The sequence below is a fragment of the Natrix helvetica genome, assembly GCF_964273705.1.
Source record: "Natrix helvetica genome assembly, chromosome: 2".
NCBI lineage: Eukaryota > Metazoa > Chordata > Lepidosauria > Squamata > Natricidae > Natrix > Natrix helvetica.
Genome location: NC_138552.1, coordinates 203,717,007 through 203,736,600, shown reverse-complemented (window position 1 = coordinate 203,736,600; position 19,594 = coordinate 203,717,007). Strand labels below are relative to the sequence as shown.

Here is a 19,594-nt window from a genome sequence, read left to right as displayed (position 1 = left end):
CTTGTCCGGCGTCTGCTGGCAAGCGCAGGGAAGGACGGCAATCCCCGTGCTTCCCTGGTCGCTTTGGAGGAGAGGCTTTTAAAAAAGCCCTTGCTTCTCCAAACGGCGTCTTTTGCCGATCGGGAGAGCGGCGGCCATTTTGAAAAGCGCTGCTTTGGCGCGCTTTTCGGCTGCAGCCAATGAGAAGCGCCTGGCCCTTAAGTGAGGCTTTTGGCGCGCAGAAGAACCGGCGGCCATTTTTTTGAGTCCTTTTTGCCTCCGGAAAGCAGCAGCAAGCAGCAGAGCCTCTCCGCCTCTACAGACAGCCGCAGAGGATTGCGAGGGCTTGTCTGGGTCTCCAGCAAGCCTGAAGTTCCCCAGCCACCCAAGGGGAAGCGGCAAGGAGTGTCCTGGTGCCTGATCCAGCCTCCCATCTGAGTCTGCAGACGCTTCTGGAGCCGTCGGGCCAGCGTCCACTGCCCTTCCCTCAGCAGCGACCTCTTCGACTCAAGATCAACCAAGGATGGCTGATGAAGGTTTGGAGCGAAGGGAGGAGCTGGCAGGGCCATCTGCAAAGCGCAGTAGGCCAGATCCCTCAGGCCAGGGGAGAAAGGGAAACAAGGGCGCTGGGGGGAAAGCTTCCCACTCTGCAGCTGGGAGTAAGGCCCCCAAAATTCAAGGGGACAAGGGGCAGGACTCCCTGAAGGATAAGTCTGTTAGGCCCCAGGTTCCCTCTGCACCCTTACCAAGTGAGGCTGGGCCAGTTCCTTCCCCACCCATCCAGAGGGAGATAGAGCAGGGGGAGGAGATGGGGGATAGATCCCCATCCTTCTGTGATAGGGATTCCATGTCAGGATCCCCTGCAGCCTCTCTGGGTTACCCAGGTTCTCCTAGCTCTTCAGTCAGGGAGGATCTCCCCTCCTTTCAATATTGTTTTCATGCAGAGGATCAGAGAGATCCTCCTAGGGGTGCCAGGGGACAGGCCTATGCCCAAGCCAGACCTGTAGAGGACAAGGGCCCAGCTATGTCAGCAGAGATGAGGGATCTCATCACGCAGGCTATTTCCCAGGGTGTGGTAGAAGCCATGAGGCTACAGGAAGGCAGGGGTGGCAAGGCCTCTAGGCCTACTCGCCCCCTGGGGGAAAAGAGGACCAGAGTACTCGATTCCCCGGGCACTTCTATCACCACAGAGGTGTCTACGTGGGAGGAGGAGGCTGCTGAGGACTTTGCCCTCTCGGAGGATGAGGACATGCCTCCAGACAAGCCCTCTTTCACTGGTCTCTTTAAGCCAGCCCTATTCAAGTCCATCTTACACAAGGCCAGAGCCTCTACTGAGCTTGGTGCCAAACCTAAGGACAAGGAAGTCCCCTCTACTTCCCAGGACCTCATGGCAGGGTTGTTCAGCGAAACAACCCCTGACCCAGAACTGATACCAGTCCCTGACATGTTCATGGAGGTTATTCAGCGCCAATGGGCTCAGCCTGGTACCCTGGCCAATCCCAGTGGCGCAGACAAATCTCTGTACCCTTTAGAACCTAGACTGGAGGATGTTTTGAAGCCTCCAGAAGTGGATGCCCCTGTGGTCTCTCTGACCTCTAATTCTAATCTCCCGGCCGAGTTATTAGAAGGGTTAAAGGCAGAGGATAAGAGGGCAGAAAAGGCTTGTCTCAAAACGCACCAGGCGGCTGCCTGGGCGATCAAGACCTCCACTTCGGCCTCGTTCTTTACGAGGGCATCCTTATTATGGCTGCGCCAACTCAGATCTCAGCCCCCATCTGAAGCATCTCGTTGGCGACATGATCTTAACAAGATCATTACGGCTGTGGAATACGCCTCTGATGCGTCCCTGCACGCAGCGAAATTCGCCTCCAGGGCACTAGCGTCCAACATCACTTCTCGCCGCCTGCTTTGGCTTCGGCACTGGCAGGCGGACATGAAGGCTAAGTGGAAGCTGGCTTCAGCTCCTTTCAAGGGAGAGAACCTCTTTGGGGATTCCCTAGAGAAATTCCTAATTGAGACAAAGGATAAGAGGAAGGTTCTTCCTTCCACCTTCAGGAAGCATGACAGGAAAGGTCAGGGCTCGTTCAGGAAACAGGCCTTTCGGGCACAGGAAGGTGGCCAGGCCTCTTCCTCTTCTTATTCCTCCCAAAGACAGTTTAACCAGTCCTCTGACAGGTCCCAGGAACGAAACAACTTTTCTTCCAGGGGCAGACAATCCAATCAGGGGTCCTTTCGGAAGCCCTTTCGTGGGGGAGCCCACAACCGTCAGTTTAGACGTGGGAAGTGACCGTCTGGGGTCTCCTCCCATCGGGGGCCGCCTGCAATTCTATGCAGACCGTTGGGAGGAAACAACCTCGGACAAGTGGGTATTAAATACCATCAGGAGGGGTCTAACCCTGGAGTTTCTATCCTCTCCTCCGCGGACCTTTGTTCGCTGCCCACTATCCAAGAACCCGGTAAAGAGGGCTCTCATGCAGGCAGAGATAGATCATCTTCTGCAGATCAACGCAATAGAGGCAGTTCCTCCAGAACAGGAAGGGAGGGGGTTCTATTCCATTCTCTTCCTGGTCCCCAAGAATTCAGGGGGGTGGAGGGCCATTTTAGATCTGAAACGCCTGAACAGGCATCTGGCCTACAAGCGCTTCAAAATGCAGTCTCTCCAGTCAATCCTAAGCTGCATGCGACAAGGGGATCTGCTCACCTCCATCGATCTCAAGGAGGCGTACCTACATGTGCCCATCCATCCTGCACACAGGAAGTTCCTGCGCTTGTGTTACAACGGAAAGCACTTCCAATACAGGGCGCTTCCGTTCGGACTTTCTTCTGCACCCAGAACGTTCACAAAGCTTCTTGCAGCTGTGGCGGCCCACCTGCGCAAGCTTCCAGTCCGCCTGGAGTGCTATCTGGACGACATCATCATCCATTCAAGAACTCAGCAGCAAGCGGTGAGAGATGTAAACGTCACAGTTCACACCTTACAGGACCACGGGTTTTCCGTAAACATGGAAAAGAGCAACCTGACTCCTGCCACACGCATACAACATCTGGGCGCCATAATAGACTCGGTGTCTTGCCAGGTGTCCCTGTCTCCGGAAAGAATCCGCAACATCAGGAACAGAATCCGGTTGTGTCGCAGGAACAGGTCCTGGCAGGTAGTGCAGCTATCCCAACTGTTAGGGATCATGATTTCTTGTCTCAACATAGTTCCCTGGGCACGTCTTCATGCAAGGGAACTGCAATGGTTCTTACTTCCAATGCAAAGAGCAAAGATCAGCAACTCCACCAAGCAAGTTCGCATCCCACCAAGAGTGACTCGGTCTCTGAGTTGGTGGCAGTCTCGAGCAGTGGAGAAGGGTTGCCTATTCAGAGAACCCGACAGGATCGTGGTAACGACCGACGCCAGTCTCTACGGTTGGGGGGCGCATTGCCAAGGCCAGCTGGCGCAAGGCAGGTGGTCCAGCGCGGAGGCAGCCCGGAGCATCAATTGGCTAGAACTCAGGGCAGCCCGGCTTGCGCTGAGGAGATTTGCAGAACAGCTGAGGGGGCACCACGTTCTGCTGCTGACCGACAATGTGGCCACAAAGGCTCACGTGAACCGACAAGGAGGGACCCGCTCCAAAAGACTCATGTCAGAGGCGGAGGCCATAGGACGATGGGCAGAGATCCACTTAGCGTCGCTGAGGGCGGATCACATTTCCGGAACCAGCAATGTGAGTGCGGATTGGTTGAGCCGTCAGACCATCGACAACTCGGAGTGGCAACTTCATCCGGACCTGTTCGCACAGGTGGTAAGGAGGTTTGGTCTCCCACAGGTCGACCTGTTTGCCTCGGCGGCAAACACACAGCTCCAGCGGTTCTTCTCCCGCTACAAGTCAGCACAAGCGGAGGGGACGGATGCCCTGAGGTCCAACTGGCCTCCAGGGCTTCTATACGCGTTTCCGCCCCTCCCTCTGATCCCGCAGGTGATCTACAAGCTGCTGAAGGAGGGGGCGGAGCTCATTCTGGTGGCTCCACATTGGCCCAGGAGATCCTGGTTCGCGGACCTGGTCGATCTGTCTGTGGAGCAACCGTGGAGAATTCCTCCAGACCAGGTATCCTTGCGTCAAGGGGCCATCAACCATCCAGAGCCCCAATGGTTGCAGTTAGCCGTCTGGCACTTGAGAGGCAGCTCCTGAAGGACCAGAGCCTCTCAGACAACGTCATTAAAACCATCCAAGCTTCCAGACGTCCGGCCACTACTCGCATTTATGACGCGACTTGGGCTGCCTTTTCTTCCTGGTGCAGCAAACGGGACATTGACAGTGTGGAAGCGTCCATCCCTCAGTTATTGGACTTCCTACAAGAGGGCTTGGACAAAGGACTGGCACCAGCCACTCTCAGGCGCCAGGTTGCCGCATTATCCACCATCTTAGCCAGACACCAACCTCAATCCCTGAGTCTCCATCCTCAGGTCAAGAGCTTCTTGAAGGGGGCCTACAACATCCGACCCCAGGTGGTGCACAGGTACCCGACCTGGAACCTACCCTTTGTCCTGCAGGCATTGACAGCGGCTCCCTTCGAACCTTTGAGGAAGGTATCTCTTCGACATCTGACTCTTAAGACTGCCTTCCTCATAGCCATTACTTCAGCCAGAAGGGTATCTGAGATTGCGGCCTTCTCGGCCAAGGAAGAGCTGTGCATCATCCACCCAGACAGGGTCATCCTACGGTTAGACCCCGCCTTCATGCCGAAGGTGAATTCTCATTTTCACAGGTCTCAGGAGGTCATCCTCCCGAACTTCTGTCCCAGCCCTCAACACGCCAAGGAGCGCAGGTGGCACAAATTAGACGTGCGAAGGGCAGTCAGTATTTACCTGAAACGAACTAAGGATATCAGGCACTCCGAGGCCTTCTTTGTGTCTTTTCAACCAGGTTCCCTGGGTCGCAAGGTGTCGTCTTCAACCATAGGTCGGTGGCTGCGAGCTTGCATTAAGATGACATATGACCTTCAGGGCAAGCCGGTTCCACCTCGTGTAACGGCACATTCCACCAGAAGTGCAGCCACGACCGCGGCCTGGGCGACTCAAGCATCTATTCTGGACATTTGCAGAGCAGCCACGTGGGCGTCTCCCACGGCTTTCATTAGAAACTACAAGATCGATTCCTTTGCCTCTGCCGAAGCCTCCTTTGGCCGTAGAGTTTTACAGAAGGTTATTGAGGCTCCGGACAAGGTCACTTCTTCCCGCCCTGGGACACAATAGCTTGGGCATGTCCCAATCCTTGTACTCTCCAAGCAGCGCTATGGAGAATGACCGTTGTCTTACCTGAACGGTCGTTCTCATGGCGCTGCGGAGAGTACAAGACCCACCCAGGGTGATTGTTTAGCACCGAGATTGTATCTTTGCACAGGTGTGAGCTGAGAACGTCTTCGTCGGACAAGACCTCGTTTTTAAAACTGAGCCAGAAGAGGCAAAGGAGGCGTGGCCAGAGGGGAAAAAATCTACTCAGTCCATGGGCAAACAGGCTGTGTTAACCAATCCTTGTACTCTCCGCAGCGCCATGAGAACGACCGTTCAGGTAAGACAACGGTCATTCTGGTTGCAATTCATGGATGCTAGCTCTTTATGTTAGTTACTTATAAAGCTCTTAACAGCTCAGTTCCTAGTTAGCTACAGGGATGTTTTTCTCCTATGGTTATTGCCTAAGTAAGATCTGAAAGAATTGGAAACTTTGTTTCCAGCTATAAAACACAGACCTGATGATACCTTAGAAGACATTTCTTGGTAGCTGTCCTGTCCTGTGGAACAACATATCCACTGAGTTCTTTGTGGCCCAACACTTTGAGGCTTCCATAAAAACCTGACTCTTATCATACCTGCAGGAGGATAGACTAGTGTGTAATATGATGAAAAATATATTTGTGGTGTTATGCTTCCCAGTCAGTCTTATGTGTAGTATTTGGTGATACCGTTTAATTGTTTTTAGTTATTTACTGGATATTTTAGTCCTATTGTGTAAAATCTCTAGAGTCACTTTTTGATTAAGGCAGCATAGGAGTTGACCAAAGAAGGGGGGGGGGGGATAGAAAGCATAGGCCATAAAGCTGGAAACATTCTTACTTACATAAGATTATCACCTGTAAAAATTGAAATGTGACTGATAGTTTTATTATCACACTTCATTCTATCATACAAGTTTTAAAAGTGATGGTAGGCTGAATGGATGTAAACTGGTTTGCTGAGCTCTTCTAATTCAGGTCCTGTAAAAAGTAAAGGCTGCTATTCAGAAGTTTGGTGGGCATGCTCTCCTCATCTTCTTCCCTGAGTTGGAGCCCTAAGAGCAGTCAAGCATTAATTTAGCTGGTCTGAAATAAAGCAGATGATAACACAACAGCCTGATGCACTGGCCAATTTGAGAAAGTACAATGTGGTTTCACAGATCCTTAGTTATCATTTCACAGTCATCGTGGACATATTTGTTCTACTATTACATTGCATCTTTGGAAAATAGAAGAACAAGTAGCACAGGAGAAAAGGGAATATGAACAAAAAGTTGGTTTAAGAGGCTGAAGGAAATAAATTAGTTAAGTATGTACAGGATGAAAAGAGTGGGGAAAAAACTGGGAAATAATGTGCTATTGATAGCTCCAGTTTGCAACTATAAAAAACTAATTTATACCAGTCACTACACCAATAACAAAGCCAGTTTGATGCTGTGGTTAAAATGCTGGCCTGGAAACCAGGAGACTAAGTCCTAGTCCTGCCTTGAGCATGAAAGCTGGCTGGGTGACTTTGAGCCAATCGTATATTTCAACCCAACACTCCTCACAGGGTTGTTATTGTCCAGAAGAAGTATCAGGCATGTTTGTTGCCTTGGGTTATTTATTTTTAAAAAGATGGGATATAAATAAACTGACCAGGGAGGCTTAAGAATTCACAGGAAGTATCGGAATTTTGGAACAATTTCACAATATTTTATAACTAAAGCCTTTGATAAAGAAAGCTGTCAGTATAGTAGTTATGTTTAATGAAACTGATCTGTGGCTTGGTATTTTGAGTAAATCAAATGTATATAAATGAGAACAAGTCCTGCAAATGGTATGTTTATGTAAAGATAAACATGAACATGAAGTAAACTTTTGAGAAATAAATAACTAATATGTCATAGATATGAAGCATACAGTAAATGCTACAGTTTTCCATTTTATAACTTATTTCTATGCAACAAAATTATGAGTGAAATAACAGCCTAGTCTTTTCTGGAAGGGAAAATAAAAGGATAGCTGGATTTTATGATTCCTGGGTGTTTTAAAGCTATGTTTCCCATGTATAATCCTGGTTTTTTACCTATCAGGTACTCCTCAGTGTATGAAACAATTGTATCAGAATTTCCATTCCTAAGCATGGCGATTGTTAAGTGAATCATGCAGTGGTTAAGGGCTTCCTCCATTGATTTTGTTGGAAAAGTCACAAGTGACCCAAGGATGCTGCTCATGTCATAAATACATATTGGTTGCCAAGTGCCTGAATTTTGATTACATGAACGTGGAGATGCTGTGATAGTTTAAGTGCAAGGACCAGTTGTAAATCACCTTTTTCAGTGCCAGTGTAACTTCGAACAGTCGCTAAATTAATAGTTCTAAATTGAGGACTACCTGTACTTTACTGATCTAGGAATCATATGGGCCCAAATCCTCTCAGATCAATATGGTAGATTAGACTATAGCCTTTTAATCTACACAATGTATCTTACCCAGATTCTGTTCCAGAGGAAATGGGGGATATTTTTTTGTGTACTGCTCCAACTGAATTTTCAATACCATGTCCTTTAAAACAAGAATAAAGAACTCTGAAAAATATATCTTGAGAATGATCAGCACATTCAAGCAATTTAAAGCAATTTAATTCAAATTACAGAACTGAAGCATTAATTCGCCCATTTTACATTAAATGGTGGAATTTGACAGTAGCTCAGTAATTGTTAATCCTAAATCCACCTTTTGAACGTTACTCAAATAGAAGTACGATGCGTGCTGCTTCCATGATTTCATTTTGAAGTTAAGTCAGAGTAATTAATCAGCAAAAAGATCTTGAGCATCAATTTTAGCTCACCCAAATACTGTATGTTAATATGAATGTCAGTGTAACTGGGGAAGCAAACAATGAGAACAGTTACCTCCAATTTATATTACATGCTTTTGCTAGATTGTCCTAAAATTATTTATTCTCTCTTTTAAGCATTTCACATGAATAAAAATTATATGATCAATCATGCTTTTAAATTAACAATATAGAACAGCAAAAAAAAACTGCAGAAAACTATACATTAGACTAGATTATGTATTGTTCCATTGTATGTCAAATTAATATGACATAATTATAAATGACTGCAGTTGGCCTATCGGTAGCTAAGCTTGATTTTATAGTATAAGATTTATGTACAATCTTCTAGAGAAGTTTTTTTTTTAAGATTTCAAAAAATGCTGTATTGGATATAAAAACTTCAACTCTCAGAATTTCCCAGCCAGTCATTCTGGGAGTTGAAGTCCACAGGTCTTAAAATTATCAAGGTTGGACATTTCTGATATATGGTATCTGCAAATATGGCATTATTGGTAAAATATAGCTGTTGCAGTTCTGTTGGGATGACTTTAAGCATTCAGTATTTCTAAGCATTTCAGATATGTTGTCATTTACCTGTTACAGATGGGCCAGTATTTGCCCCTTGTAATCTGTTTTGAAGTAGTGTCCCCACAGCATTTGTTAAAGTTGGTTCTTTTTTTGAAATTCCTTGTTTTCCCTAGAAAACAGAGTGTACAGAACTAAACAGCATCGCAATAGAGGCTCTCACAGTGTAATGTAATCATTTTTATATTTTAAAAAATCTTCAAAAGAGCAAGAATAAAAGATACATTGATACTGATTGATCAATTTTTATATATTCCCAGTAAACTTCACTTGGCAGAGAAATTCCTATCTAAATAATTTTCCTAATTCACTACTGTCTACCGCATATCTCTGATTCTCAGCTGACTTCATCATAACTAAAATCCATTTAAAAATCCATTTAAAATTATTTATCATTGTTGCTGAGCTAAATAGACTGCAAGCTTTTAAAACTTTTGCATCTCAACCCAACCCAAACCTAGAATACTTCAGGAACAATTGCTAGTTCTACTTCTTGCTTGCTAAGTAGTAATAGAATATTACAATCTAGTGCAATTTCCAGTTAATTATATGAATGACAAATATGTTAAAGGTATAAGGACAATTCTGTGAGTCTTGTTAAACATTTGCAGAATATTTGCAGAAAACCATAAAACTCTTGCTTCCAAAGAGAGCTTTAAAATCTCTTGTAGCCTTAACTTTTTTAATCCAGCTCTACTCATAATCATGCTACCGGGCAGAATAGCAATAGCAAAAGCTCTTAGACTTTTATACCACTTCATAGTGCTTTACAGCACTCTTAAGTAATTTACAGAGTCGGGATATTGTCCTCAAAAAAATGGGTCCTCATTTTATCAACTTCAGAAGGATAGAAGGCTGAGTCAACCTTGAGCTGATCAGGATTGAACTCCTGGCAGTGGGTGGAGTCAGCCTGCAATACTGTGTTCTATCCAATGGCTCATTGCTATAATAAACTCCAGTTTGTAGTCCCAAGGATGCTTTTACAGGAGACAACTGGACTTTTTTCTTTTTCTTTTCTTTTGAAGATGTTTCACTTCTCATCCAAGCTCATCATTGAAGCATTTGGAGGGTGTTCATCCCAAATTGTATAGCTTCAACGACCCTCTAAAACAGGGTTGTCAAACTCGTAGCCCGCAAGCTGGTTGCGTCACATGCTGGCCCCTCCCCCACCCGGTTCAGTGAAGGGAAAAAAATTCCCGATACATCATTTGTCGCCACCTTGATGATGCGAGTTGGACAACCCTGCTCTAAAAGGATGCAAATCTCTACAGACTTTTAGTTATACAATTTGGGATGAACACCCTTCAAATGTGGGAGTAGGAATGGATTTCCAGAGGGAAAAAAATAAAAAATTGCAGACTACAGGAACCAAGAAGACTACTCAGGTGACCCTGAGGACACAGATAAACTTCCAAGTGCTTCAACAACCTTCTAAAAGGATGCAGATGACCAGCTGTCTGTAAGGAGTATAAATCCCTCCATTCCCCATTGTCCTGTCAGATCTGAAGAAGCTTCTTGGGTGAGAATCAAAACGTCTTCAAAAGAAAAAAGGTATTGCCTCCTGAAAAAGCACCTTTGGACAACCATGACCTGGATGTCTGAGAATCTCTATAGACACAATTGATAGTATATTAATAAAAACATAATAAACAATTGTTTGTTGCTGAGTAAAGCCAATTCTTTTGACTTACAGTCTTTGGTAAAGTTAAAAAGTCTATTTAGAAAGTGATGCTCCAAATGTCTAGGAATTGCAGAACCCAAATTTCCTCTAAGATTTTCCTTTGATTTTTGCTTTGAGCTCAGCATGTAAAAACCATGTAATCCTCCATTGGTCAGTTGGAGAACTGTTATCTTCTTCCCAAAACATTCACTTTGAATATATTTGAGTATGGTGAGCTTTTTTAAAATTATGGCTTCTGAATATTTTAAGCAGATAATTGAGCCACCATCTTTTTCTAACTTTCAGAAAAGATAACCATTAGGGATTCTAATGTAATATTCTAGTCCAAAGAAAGTTTTTATGTAAAAAATAACTGGAAAAGAAAAAAATGTAGTTTCCGTCTATTCCTTATCCCAAAGGATTACTTGTCATTTCCTGAACCTGAAGTAAAAGAGCCACAACAATGACAGAATTTTGACCCAATTTTGGTCAAAATTCTGCCATGTACGATGATTCTTCAAAAAAGGATGAGAGAAAAATGGTAGAAGCAAAAAGCTTGAATAGAGTCCAGTTACTTACTGAAGCTGACTTGCCTCCCTTCTGGCCTGGAGCAAATGATCGTCTGGCAGCTTGTTCTTTGCAAAAGTTGATGTGCCTTTCTGCCGCAGTCTGATTAAACCTTCTCATACAATAGGGACACTGAATATAATCTGAATACATTAAAGCACCTTGACTATCTCAAATGATATTTGGAGGATGAGTGTATGAATGGCAACTTTATAGAAATGGAGCAAATGAATGAATGAATGATATTTCCATAGTTCTACTCTTAAGAATGCTATAGAAAGCTGTTATTCCTCAAGCCCTAGGCAAGAAAAGGGAAAGGTCCTGCTCACAATAAGTGTTTAGTAATTGTCAGAATTATACCAGTTTTTGACTCAGAAAGTTATCTACTTTCAGAGAAGAACGTATTGTATCTACAAATATATTTGGTCATTTTAGTCATATTCTCGAGTATTTATAACCTTTTCTTTTTTAAATTCCTTTGCTTGGAAACAGTAACAAAGTAGAAGAATATTTGGTGTAAAGAGTCACTGGAGAAAAGGAGAGATGGTTACCAAAACAAAAGCATACATTAAGTCCAAGAAAAGGAAAGTGTGAGAAAGAAATTCAGACAGATTGAATTCTAATTCATTGGGGTGTGAGAGGGAGGGAAGGGCAAACACACTCCAGCTTTCAAGATTTTATAACTATATCAATAAAGCCAAAGTTTCCTGTCCTGCCTCAAAGGTTGACAGCTGCTTACCTAATATATTCTTCAAAAACCTTCCAAATTATTTTATAAACTCTTTCAAGTTTTGAGATTAGATAGAAACGCTATTTGAAAATATGAGGGCCACTACACATTCACTGAAAGAATCACCATCTGCAGCCATCATATAGTAAGAAAAAATTAGGCTGAGAAACCTTTAGAGACTATTACTCTCTACAACCATGATCCAGGGACATCTGCTCTGGTTCTTCCAACAAACTTTTCTGTTTTTTAAGCCAAGATGTAGTTTCAGTACAAGTAAAACACCTGGGTTAATGGACGGAGGTGGTGGTGGTGGAAGAGGACGGCCTTCTTTCATGGCTCGAGTTGCAAGTTTAGCGGCTCTGATGGCTGAAATAAAATCTTCATGCTGTTGTCTCCAATTCAATTTTCTCTCCTGTCCATTCTGCAAAGGAATTAGATTTCCCTTTCGCCAATCAGAGCACATATTAATTACAGGTGTTGTTTTGAAAAACAATTTTAAGAGATTTTGTACAGATTATGAATAATAAAAGAATTCCAATGGCTATTAGAAGAGGCAGCTTGAGTAGTGGTGAAGAGAGTAGGGGTGAAATCCAGCAGGTTCTGACAGGTTCTGAATAACCGGTAGCGGAAATTTTGAGTAGTTCGGAGAACTGGCAAATGCCACCTCTGGCTGGCCCCAGAGTGGGGTGGGAATGGAGATTTTGTAGTATCAATACCCTGGAGTGGGGTGGGAATGGAGATTTATCTTTCCCCTGCCCTGCCACCAAGCCATGCCCACCAAGCCAAACCCATAGAACCAGTAGTAAAAAAAAATTTGAATTTCACCACTGGGTTAAACCATCTGGCTGGAAATGGAGATACTGTGAGCTTTTGTCCTGCCTTAGGCACAAAGCCAGCTGGGTGACCATGGTGCAGTCACATCGTCTCAGCCCTAGGAAGCAGGCAATAGCAAACCACTTCTGAAAATGTTGCCAAGAAACTGCAAGGACTAATCCAAGCAGTCTCCAGGAGTCAATACTGGCTTGAGGGTACAAAATATGTGTATTATTATTATTAGCTGTTCAGGACAAACAGAATTTCCCAGGTTTGCTTTGTTGTGGGAGAGCCAATAAGTCATTGGATGGAAGTGATGAAAGTTTGGAAAAGGAGATTGCTTGGGAGGTCTGACGGAGTAGGACAAATGGAAGGGAAGGTGAGAAGCAGCGTATAATATCACACCTTTTCTACAGAAACATAAACCAGCGTATCTAACACTCCCTCCATTGTTTCCCCTTCCACCACAAGCCTGAAAGGGCTGAGGCGGAATGACTGGTCCAAAGCCATTTATTTGCCATGGCTAAGTATATGGATAAGGTGAGAAGCTAAATTCATTCATCCAGGGGGAAGAACGTGGTTGAATCCTGATAGCAGGTACATGGATGACGCAAAAAGCGTGCGCCCTTAAAGTTTACATTTCTAGGCCTGAAAATACAAATGTCACCTCTTTGTTAATAAGGGATGAGCCCCTAATGCTATTCCTGTTAACAGCATTTATTTCAAGTGAATGTTGGCGGGGCAGCAGAAGACAAATAATGTCCACCCCATTTTATGTCCGATAACAAAAGGTTGGAATTCCAGGCATTAGCTGAATGTTGGTGATCAAGTAATAAATGTTATGGGACCTTCCAAATCTCTATATTAGGACAGCCCCAGTCTGCATAAAGAATCCAGATACCCACTTCTTCAGCTCTATTGTAGCAAATCATCTCAATGGCAAGGCTTTGGTACTCCTTAAAACATACCCTGTTTTCCCGAAAATAAGACCTCCCCGGATAATAAACCCAATCGAGCTTTTGAGCGCATATGCTAAAATAAGCCCTCCCCACAAAATAAGCCCTTCCCGAAAATATTTAACTGCATGTGCAGCCACAGGGGAGGAGGGGGGAACATGCCCCAAGCACCCCACATATCCTTACCTAATGGCCGCTCCCACAACCCTAGCCACCACACCCCTTCTGTCATGCTAATGGCCACCGCGAAAAGAGCGGCAGGCCCAGTGACGCAAAACACAGCAGCAGCCATGAGGTGACCACGCTTGCCGCCTCCTGCACCTAAGAAATAATAAGACCTCCCTGAAAATAAGTCCTTATTTCAGAATCAAAAGAAAATAAGACCCTGTCTTATTTTTGGGGAAACACAGTATTGATGAAAATATGGGAATGGCGTTGACAGGTCTACCTTCAAGGGTGGCTTCTTTTTCACTGTTGGGATGTCAGTTCCCTGTAGTCGTTGTTTCAAGGAATTGAACGGCTTGCGCTTCTTGTTGAAAATTTTTTTGCATATTGGATTGTGCCTTGCCTTAAGGGAAAGGAAAAGTCATAGAGTCACGTTCCTCAACTAGCGCAGGCGTATATTATTTTTGATTTGATACTTCAAACTCTCATTTCAACCATTAGTGTAGTACAGTATCTTGATGCTTAACTGGGAATAATAATGTGCTTGTGTGTCACACAAAATTACAGGTTACGTCTGTCTGCCCCAATTCATGGCATGTAATCACTGCTTTTGGTAGGCTAATTGGCTAATCTGTTTTGAGTCCAGTTTTAACAGTTAGGGAGGGTTGCGTATCACAGAGAAAAACTGAGCCAGTGGCTATTTTTAACCTGTATGTATCGGGTTTATATCCCATTTGTTTATAACTTAATTATAGGTTTCATGTGCGGTTAGCGACTCAAAATGTTGTGCTTAATTTTCTCTGAATTGTGATACCGATGCTGGGAAGATTTATAAATACATGACTCAGACTCACCCCCCACCCAATTTAAGTATTAAGGGTTTGGGTTTTCCCTTCCCTAATATGTAGCTACTGGTAGTCTTTGACTTATGACCAAAATTGGGACCAGAATTTCTGTGGCTAAGCAAGACAGTCATTAAGTGAATCAAGCTGGATTTTATGAACTTTTTTTTGCCATGGTTGTTATGTGAATCACTACAGTGGTAAAATGAACCATAAGATTTTGAATCTTGATTCTGAATCAATAAACATGAATTTCCAGAGTTGGGCTATATCAACACTCTCACATTTAGTACAGAATTATACACTGATGAACAAGTCTGTGCTTTACAAAGGTTTTTGTTTTGCTTGCAAAATCAGTACAATTGTCATCAATCTTCCTGCTAAACATCTTCCTTCTATTTCACTAGTTTCTGAGGAGATGTTCATTCAGTGAGTTTGATTAAAACAGGTAGCGTTTCTTTTTCTTTTATCATTTAAATACATTCAGGTCAAGATGCTCTTATTTTACCAGTGCTTCCAGTGCAAAATGCCTTCCACAGGTGTCGCAAAGAAACAAATTTGGTGCGCCAGCCTCTGTGTTGAACAGGAAAAATTACTATTTATCGCTCAAGTATAAACAGTTTTCAAACATCTCGGTAAATATAGTCTTAAGCATCCTTCCTAAGTCTAAAGGAAATAGATTAATAGTATTCAGAACGTATTTTATCTGTTATGAAGGAGTAACTGAATAGTATGCTCTAGCTGAGTTAAAAGAAAGTTCCAGTGCTCAATAAAACTGAATTCTAAATCAGTACAGACAAGATTGCCCATTCATGCTGAATATAATGACTTAATACTGTTAAGACTGTTGCAAGAGCAGTCCATTTTATATCATGTTTCCCCGAAAATAAGGCAGGGTCTTACTTTTTTGACCCCCAAAATAAGTGCTTGACCACCGAAATAAGCGCTTGGCCTTATTTTTGGGAGGTTTTATTATTTTTGAGGTGCAGGAGGTGGCGAGCGTTTTCACCTCATGGCTGCTGCTGTGTTGCAATATTTTTGGGGAAGGGTTTATTTTCAGGGGAAGGGCTTATTTTAGCGCATGCGCTCAAAAGCCCAATTGGGCTTATTATCTGGGGAGGTCTTATTTTCAGGGAAAGAGGGTATTTTTTTAGGTTATATGTGTCTGTAGTTTTAAAAGTAAAAAATGTGTTGAATTCATTCATTCTGCCTCCATTGAATTTCTTAATGTAACTTTGAGGCAGAGGATGCAGTTTTAATGAAAATCCTCAGACGCTTAAGATAAAAACTAATAAAATCAATGGCCTCATCTTGCAGGGGCTATTTCAAGAATTTTCTTTCAACGTACAAATTTCTTTGAACGCAGATACCTTAAAAAATAAAATATTAGAGCAAGTCATTTACATATTTATTTTATTGCTTTTAGGATTCTAAAGAAGCCTAAGAAATGTTGCTTGAGATAGCTTATTACTAAGAATAGAAGTATACATGCTAAGTAGAGTAGATATTTCTTTAAATTACACTAAATAAACATTCTGAAACAGTCACTAATTTAAAATATTTTTATCCCAACTTTTAATTCAATACTCTCAAGTACAAGAGTTTACAAAAATAAATAGTATGTGGGGCTATTTTAAAACTATTTAGGAATCCACCTGAAATTATCAGAATATGACAGAGCATATTTATGTGGATTTTGGCTTTGGCACTGTGGCTTATTCAAATATTATCAGTATCCTTCGCATCATTTGCAAACCTGGCTAATGTCAGTGCATTTATATTAGAGAATCATGGCTACACAATCCTTGTGATATCTAGCTATCCATTCCCATTAAGTATGGTTAATCATCATAGTCCTGATTAAATATAGGGCATAATACAGGAGTAAATTAAATATTCTTAATTGTGTGCTTACTGTATATGTTAATTCTTACAATATGTTGAACTTTGAGGGGTCCTGGTGCTCTCTTAACTTGGTTGTTTGCTGGCAGACATTTCATTACCCAAATTAGTATTATCAGTACTAGTGGAGAGTGGGATTTGTTCTCAATTCTACAAGTAAACAACTAAATTCAGAGAGCACATTTCAATCCTGAGCTACAAAAATTATTCTCTATTCTTATTCTATTGCTTTGGAATCCAAAAACAAGAGTGTTAGAGAAACAGTTAGGCTTGTCCCTCTCCTAAGAAACCATCTGGGGCAAAAAAGTCACATCAACAATGGCTATCTAAGTTGAGAAATTTTAATGCCGTTACAGGTGAAACTCGAGAAATTAGAATATCGTGCAAAAGTTCATTTATTCCAGTAATGCAACTTAAAAGATGAAACTAATATATGTGATAGACTCATTACGTGCAAAGCAAGATAGTTCAAGCGGGGATTTGTCATAATTGTGATGATTATGGCTTACAGCTCATGAAAACCCCAAATCCACAATCTCAGAAAATTAGAATATTATACGCAATCAGAAAAACAAGGATTGTACATAGAACAATATCGGACCTCTGAAAAGTATAAGCATGCATATGTACTCAGTACTTGGTTTGGGCCCCTTTTGCAGCAATTATGCTCCAATGCGGCGTGGCATGGAGGCTATCAGCCTGTGGCACTGCTGAGGTGTTATGGAAGACCAGGATGCTTCAATAGTGGCCTTCAGCTCTTCTGCATTGTTTGGTCTCATGTCTCTCATCTTTCTCTTGGCAATGCCCCATTGATTCTCTATGGGGTTCAGGTCAGGCGAGTTTGCTGGCCAATCAAGCACAGTAATCCCACGGTCATTGAACCACGTTTTGGTGCTTTTGGCAGTGTGGGCAGTTGGAAAATGAAGTCAGCATCCCCATAAAGCTCGTCTGCAGAAGGAAGCATGAAGTGCTCCAAAATCTCCTGGTAGACGGCTGTGTTGACCCTGGACTTAATGAAGCACAGTGGACCAACACCAGAAGATGACATGGCTCCCCAAATCAACACAGACTGTGGAAACTTCATACTGGACTTCAAGCATCTTGCAGTGTGTGCCTCTCCATTCTTCCTCCATACTCTGGGTCCTTGGTTTCCAAATGAGATGCAAAAGTTGCTCTCATCAGAAAAGAGGACTTTGGACCACTGAGCAGCAGGCCAGATCTGTTTTTCTTTAGCCCAGGTAAGATGCTTCTGATGTTGTTTGTTGTTCAGGAGTGGCTTGACAAAAGGAATATGACATTTGAAGCCCATGTCCAGGATCCATCTTTGTGTGATGGCTCTTGATGCACTGACTCCAGCCTCAGTCCACTCCTTGTGAAAGTCCCCAAAACTTTTGAATGGCCTTTTCCTGAAAATCCTCTCCAGGCTGCGTTCATCCCTGCTGCTTGTGCAACTTTTTCTTCCACACTTTTCCCTTCCACATAACTTTCTATTAATGTGCTTTGAAACAGCACTTTGGGAACATCCAACTTCTTTTGCAATTATCTTTTGAGGCTTTCCCTCCTTATGGACGGTGTCAATGATGGTTTTCTGCACAACTGTCAGGTCAGCAGTCTTTCCCATGATTGTGATTCCTACTGAACCAGACTGAGAGACCATTTAAATCAGGGGTAGTCAACCTTTTTATACCTACCGCCCACTTTTGTATCTCTGTTAGCAGTAAAATTTTCTAACCGCCCACCAGTTCCACAGTAATGGTGATTTATAAAGTAGGGAAGTAACTTTACTTTATAAAATGTATAAAGCAGAGTTACAGCAAACCCCTACCGCCCACCATGAAAGCTGGAACGCCCACTAGTGGGCGGTAGGGACCAGGTTGACTACCACTGATTTAAAGGCTCAGGAACCCTTTGCAGGTGTTATGGCTTAATTAGCTGATAAGAGTGGGACACTTTGAGCCTAGAATATTGCACCTTTTCACAATATTCTAATTTTCTGAGATTGTGGATTTGGGGTTTTCATGAGCTGTAAGCCATTATCATCACAATTATGACAAATCACGGCTTGAACTATCTTGCTTTGCATGTAATGAGTCTATCTCACATATATTAGTTTCACCTTTTAAGTTGCATTACTGAAATGAATGAACTTTTGCACGATATTCTAATTTTTCGAGTTTTACCTGTACATCACTGCATGGGATTTATCATAAGATAGTAATTGAATAAAGGCTACAGATACTTCTAAACACATCAAGCAGATACAAGTTTGAAATACTTTTATATAAAAACACTGACAAATTGTTTCACTGTGATAGTTAACCAACATTCAGAATAGCTATGTTGTTGGATACTTCATACCTGTGGCATTTGCTTTGTTTTCAATATCCAAACTCATCTCATAGCGCAGTGCTTTCAGGTTCTCTTTAATATTATTTTTTTCCAGGGATACAGATGTACCTGATAGCTGACTTTCTGTTGTCTACTTCCCTTGCTTGCAGGATTCCAAGTGAAATGTCATTGGCTGACCAATTAAACAATTATGACACAGACAGTTCACCCATCATGTAATGATGCACAGTATTATGTATTTTTGCTGCCTTACTTGTAAAATAATAAAGGGAGGATAGAAATTTAATAAATAAATATGGAACCTTTAGCCAGTTTCAAAGCTGTTTTTAAAGCTCAATAGCAGCTCATAGAATTCTTTATTGGCCAAATGTGATTGGACACACAAGGAATTTGTCTTTGGTGCATATGCTCTCAGTGTACATAAAAAGACAAGATACATTCACAAAAGGCAGCTTTTAAAGAGTGGTGCCCATTGATGTGAACTTTTACAGATTCCTATAAAATCTTAAACTTGGCTTCTGCCAAGCCCAGTAATTTTCCTTGAATCTCTCTCCTGTATACAGCAACCAAAGATATAAAAATAAATTCATCTTCCTCCTAGCATTATTCCCAGAGGTGCAGGGTCCACTTTTTGAATTGATGAATGTCATCTTGTATGTCAAACATAGCATCCGGGTCCAGCTGGACAGTTTTCATGTCTGCGTTTCTTGTGTCTTGCCATCTTTGTTTCAGTTTCCATTGGATGCTTGCCACCTGTGTTAAAATTGATGCAGGCAAAGGTTTGGGGAGGCTGCTCACAGGACATGGCCATACCACTGGCTATGTTTCTCCTGCATTTTCTCAGGTATTGGCGCAATGCCCATTTGCTCCTGTACTGTGTCATTGGTGACATGGTCAAAAAGAGAAACCCGTAACAACCAACAAAGCATGTGCATCTCCATGGCATGTAAAGAGCACTCAATGAAT

At 42.8% G+C, this 19,594-nt stretch overlaps 1 protein-coding gene across 1 annotated transcript; it reads right to left on the bottom strand.

Annotated features, from left to right (window-relative positions):
- Nucleotides 1-5,555: 5,555 nt before the first annotated feature.
- On the bottom strand, nt 5,556-19,520 carry ZC2HC1B (zinc finger C2HC-type containing 1B; the record flags this gene model as incomplete). The annotated part of the gene is made up of 5 exons (XM_081943907.1): nt 5,556-8,756; nt 10,884-11,014; nt 11,884-12,022; nt 13,819-13,938; nt 19,347-19,520. The coding sequence occupies 5 exons, from the start codon at nt 19,518-19,520 to the stop codon at nt 8,646-8,648; spliced, it is 675 nt and encodes a 224-aa protein (XP_081800033.1). The 3' UTR covers nt 5,556-8,645.
- Between the last annotated feature and the right edge of the window lie 74 nt (nt 19,521-19,594).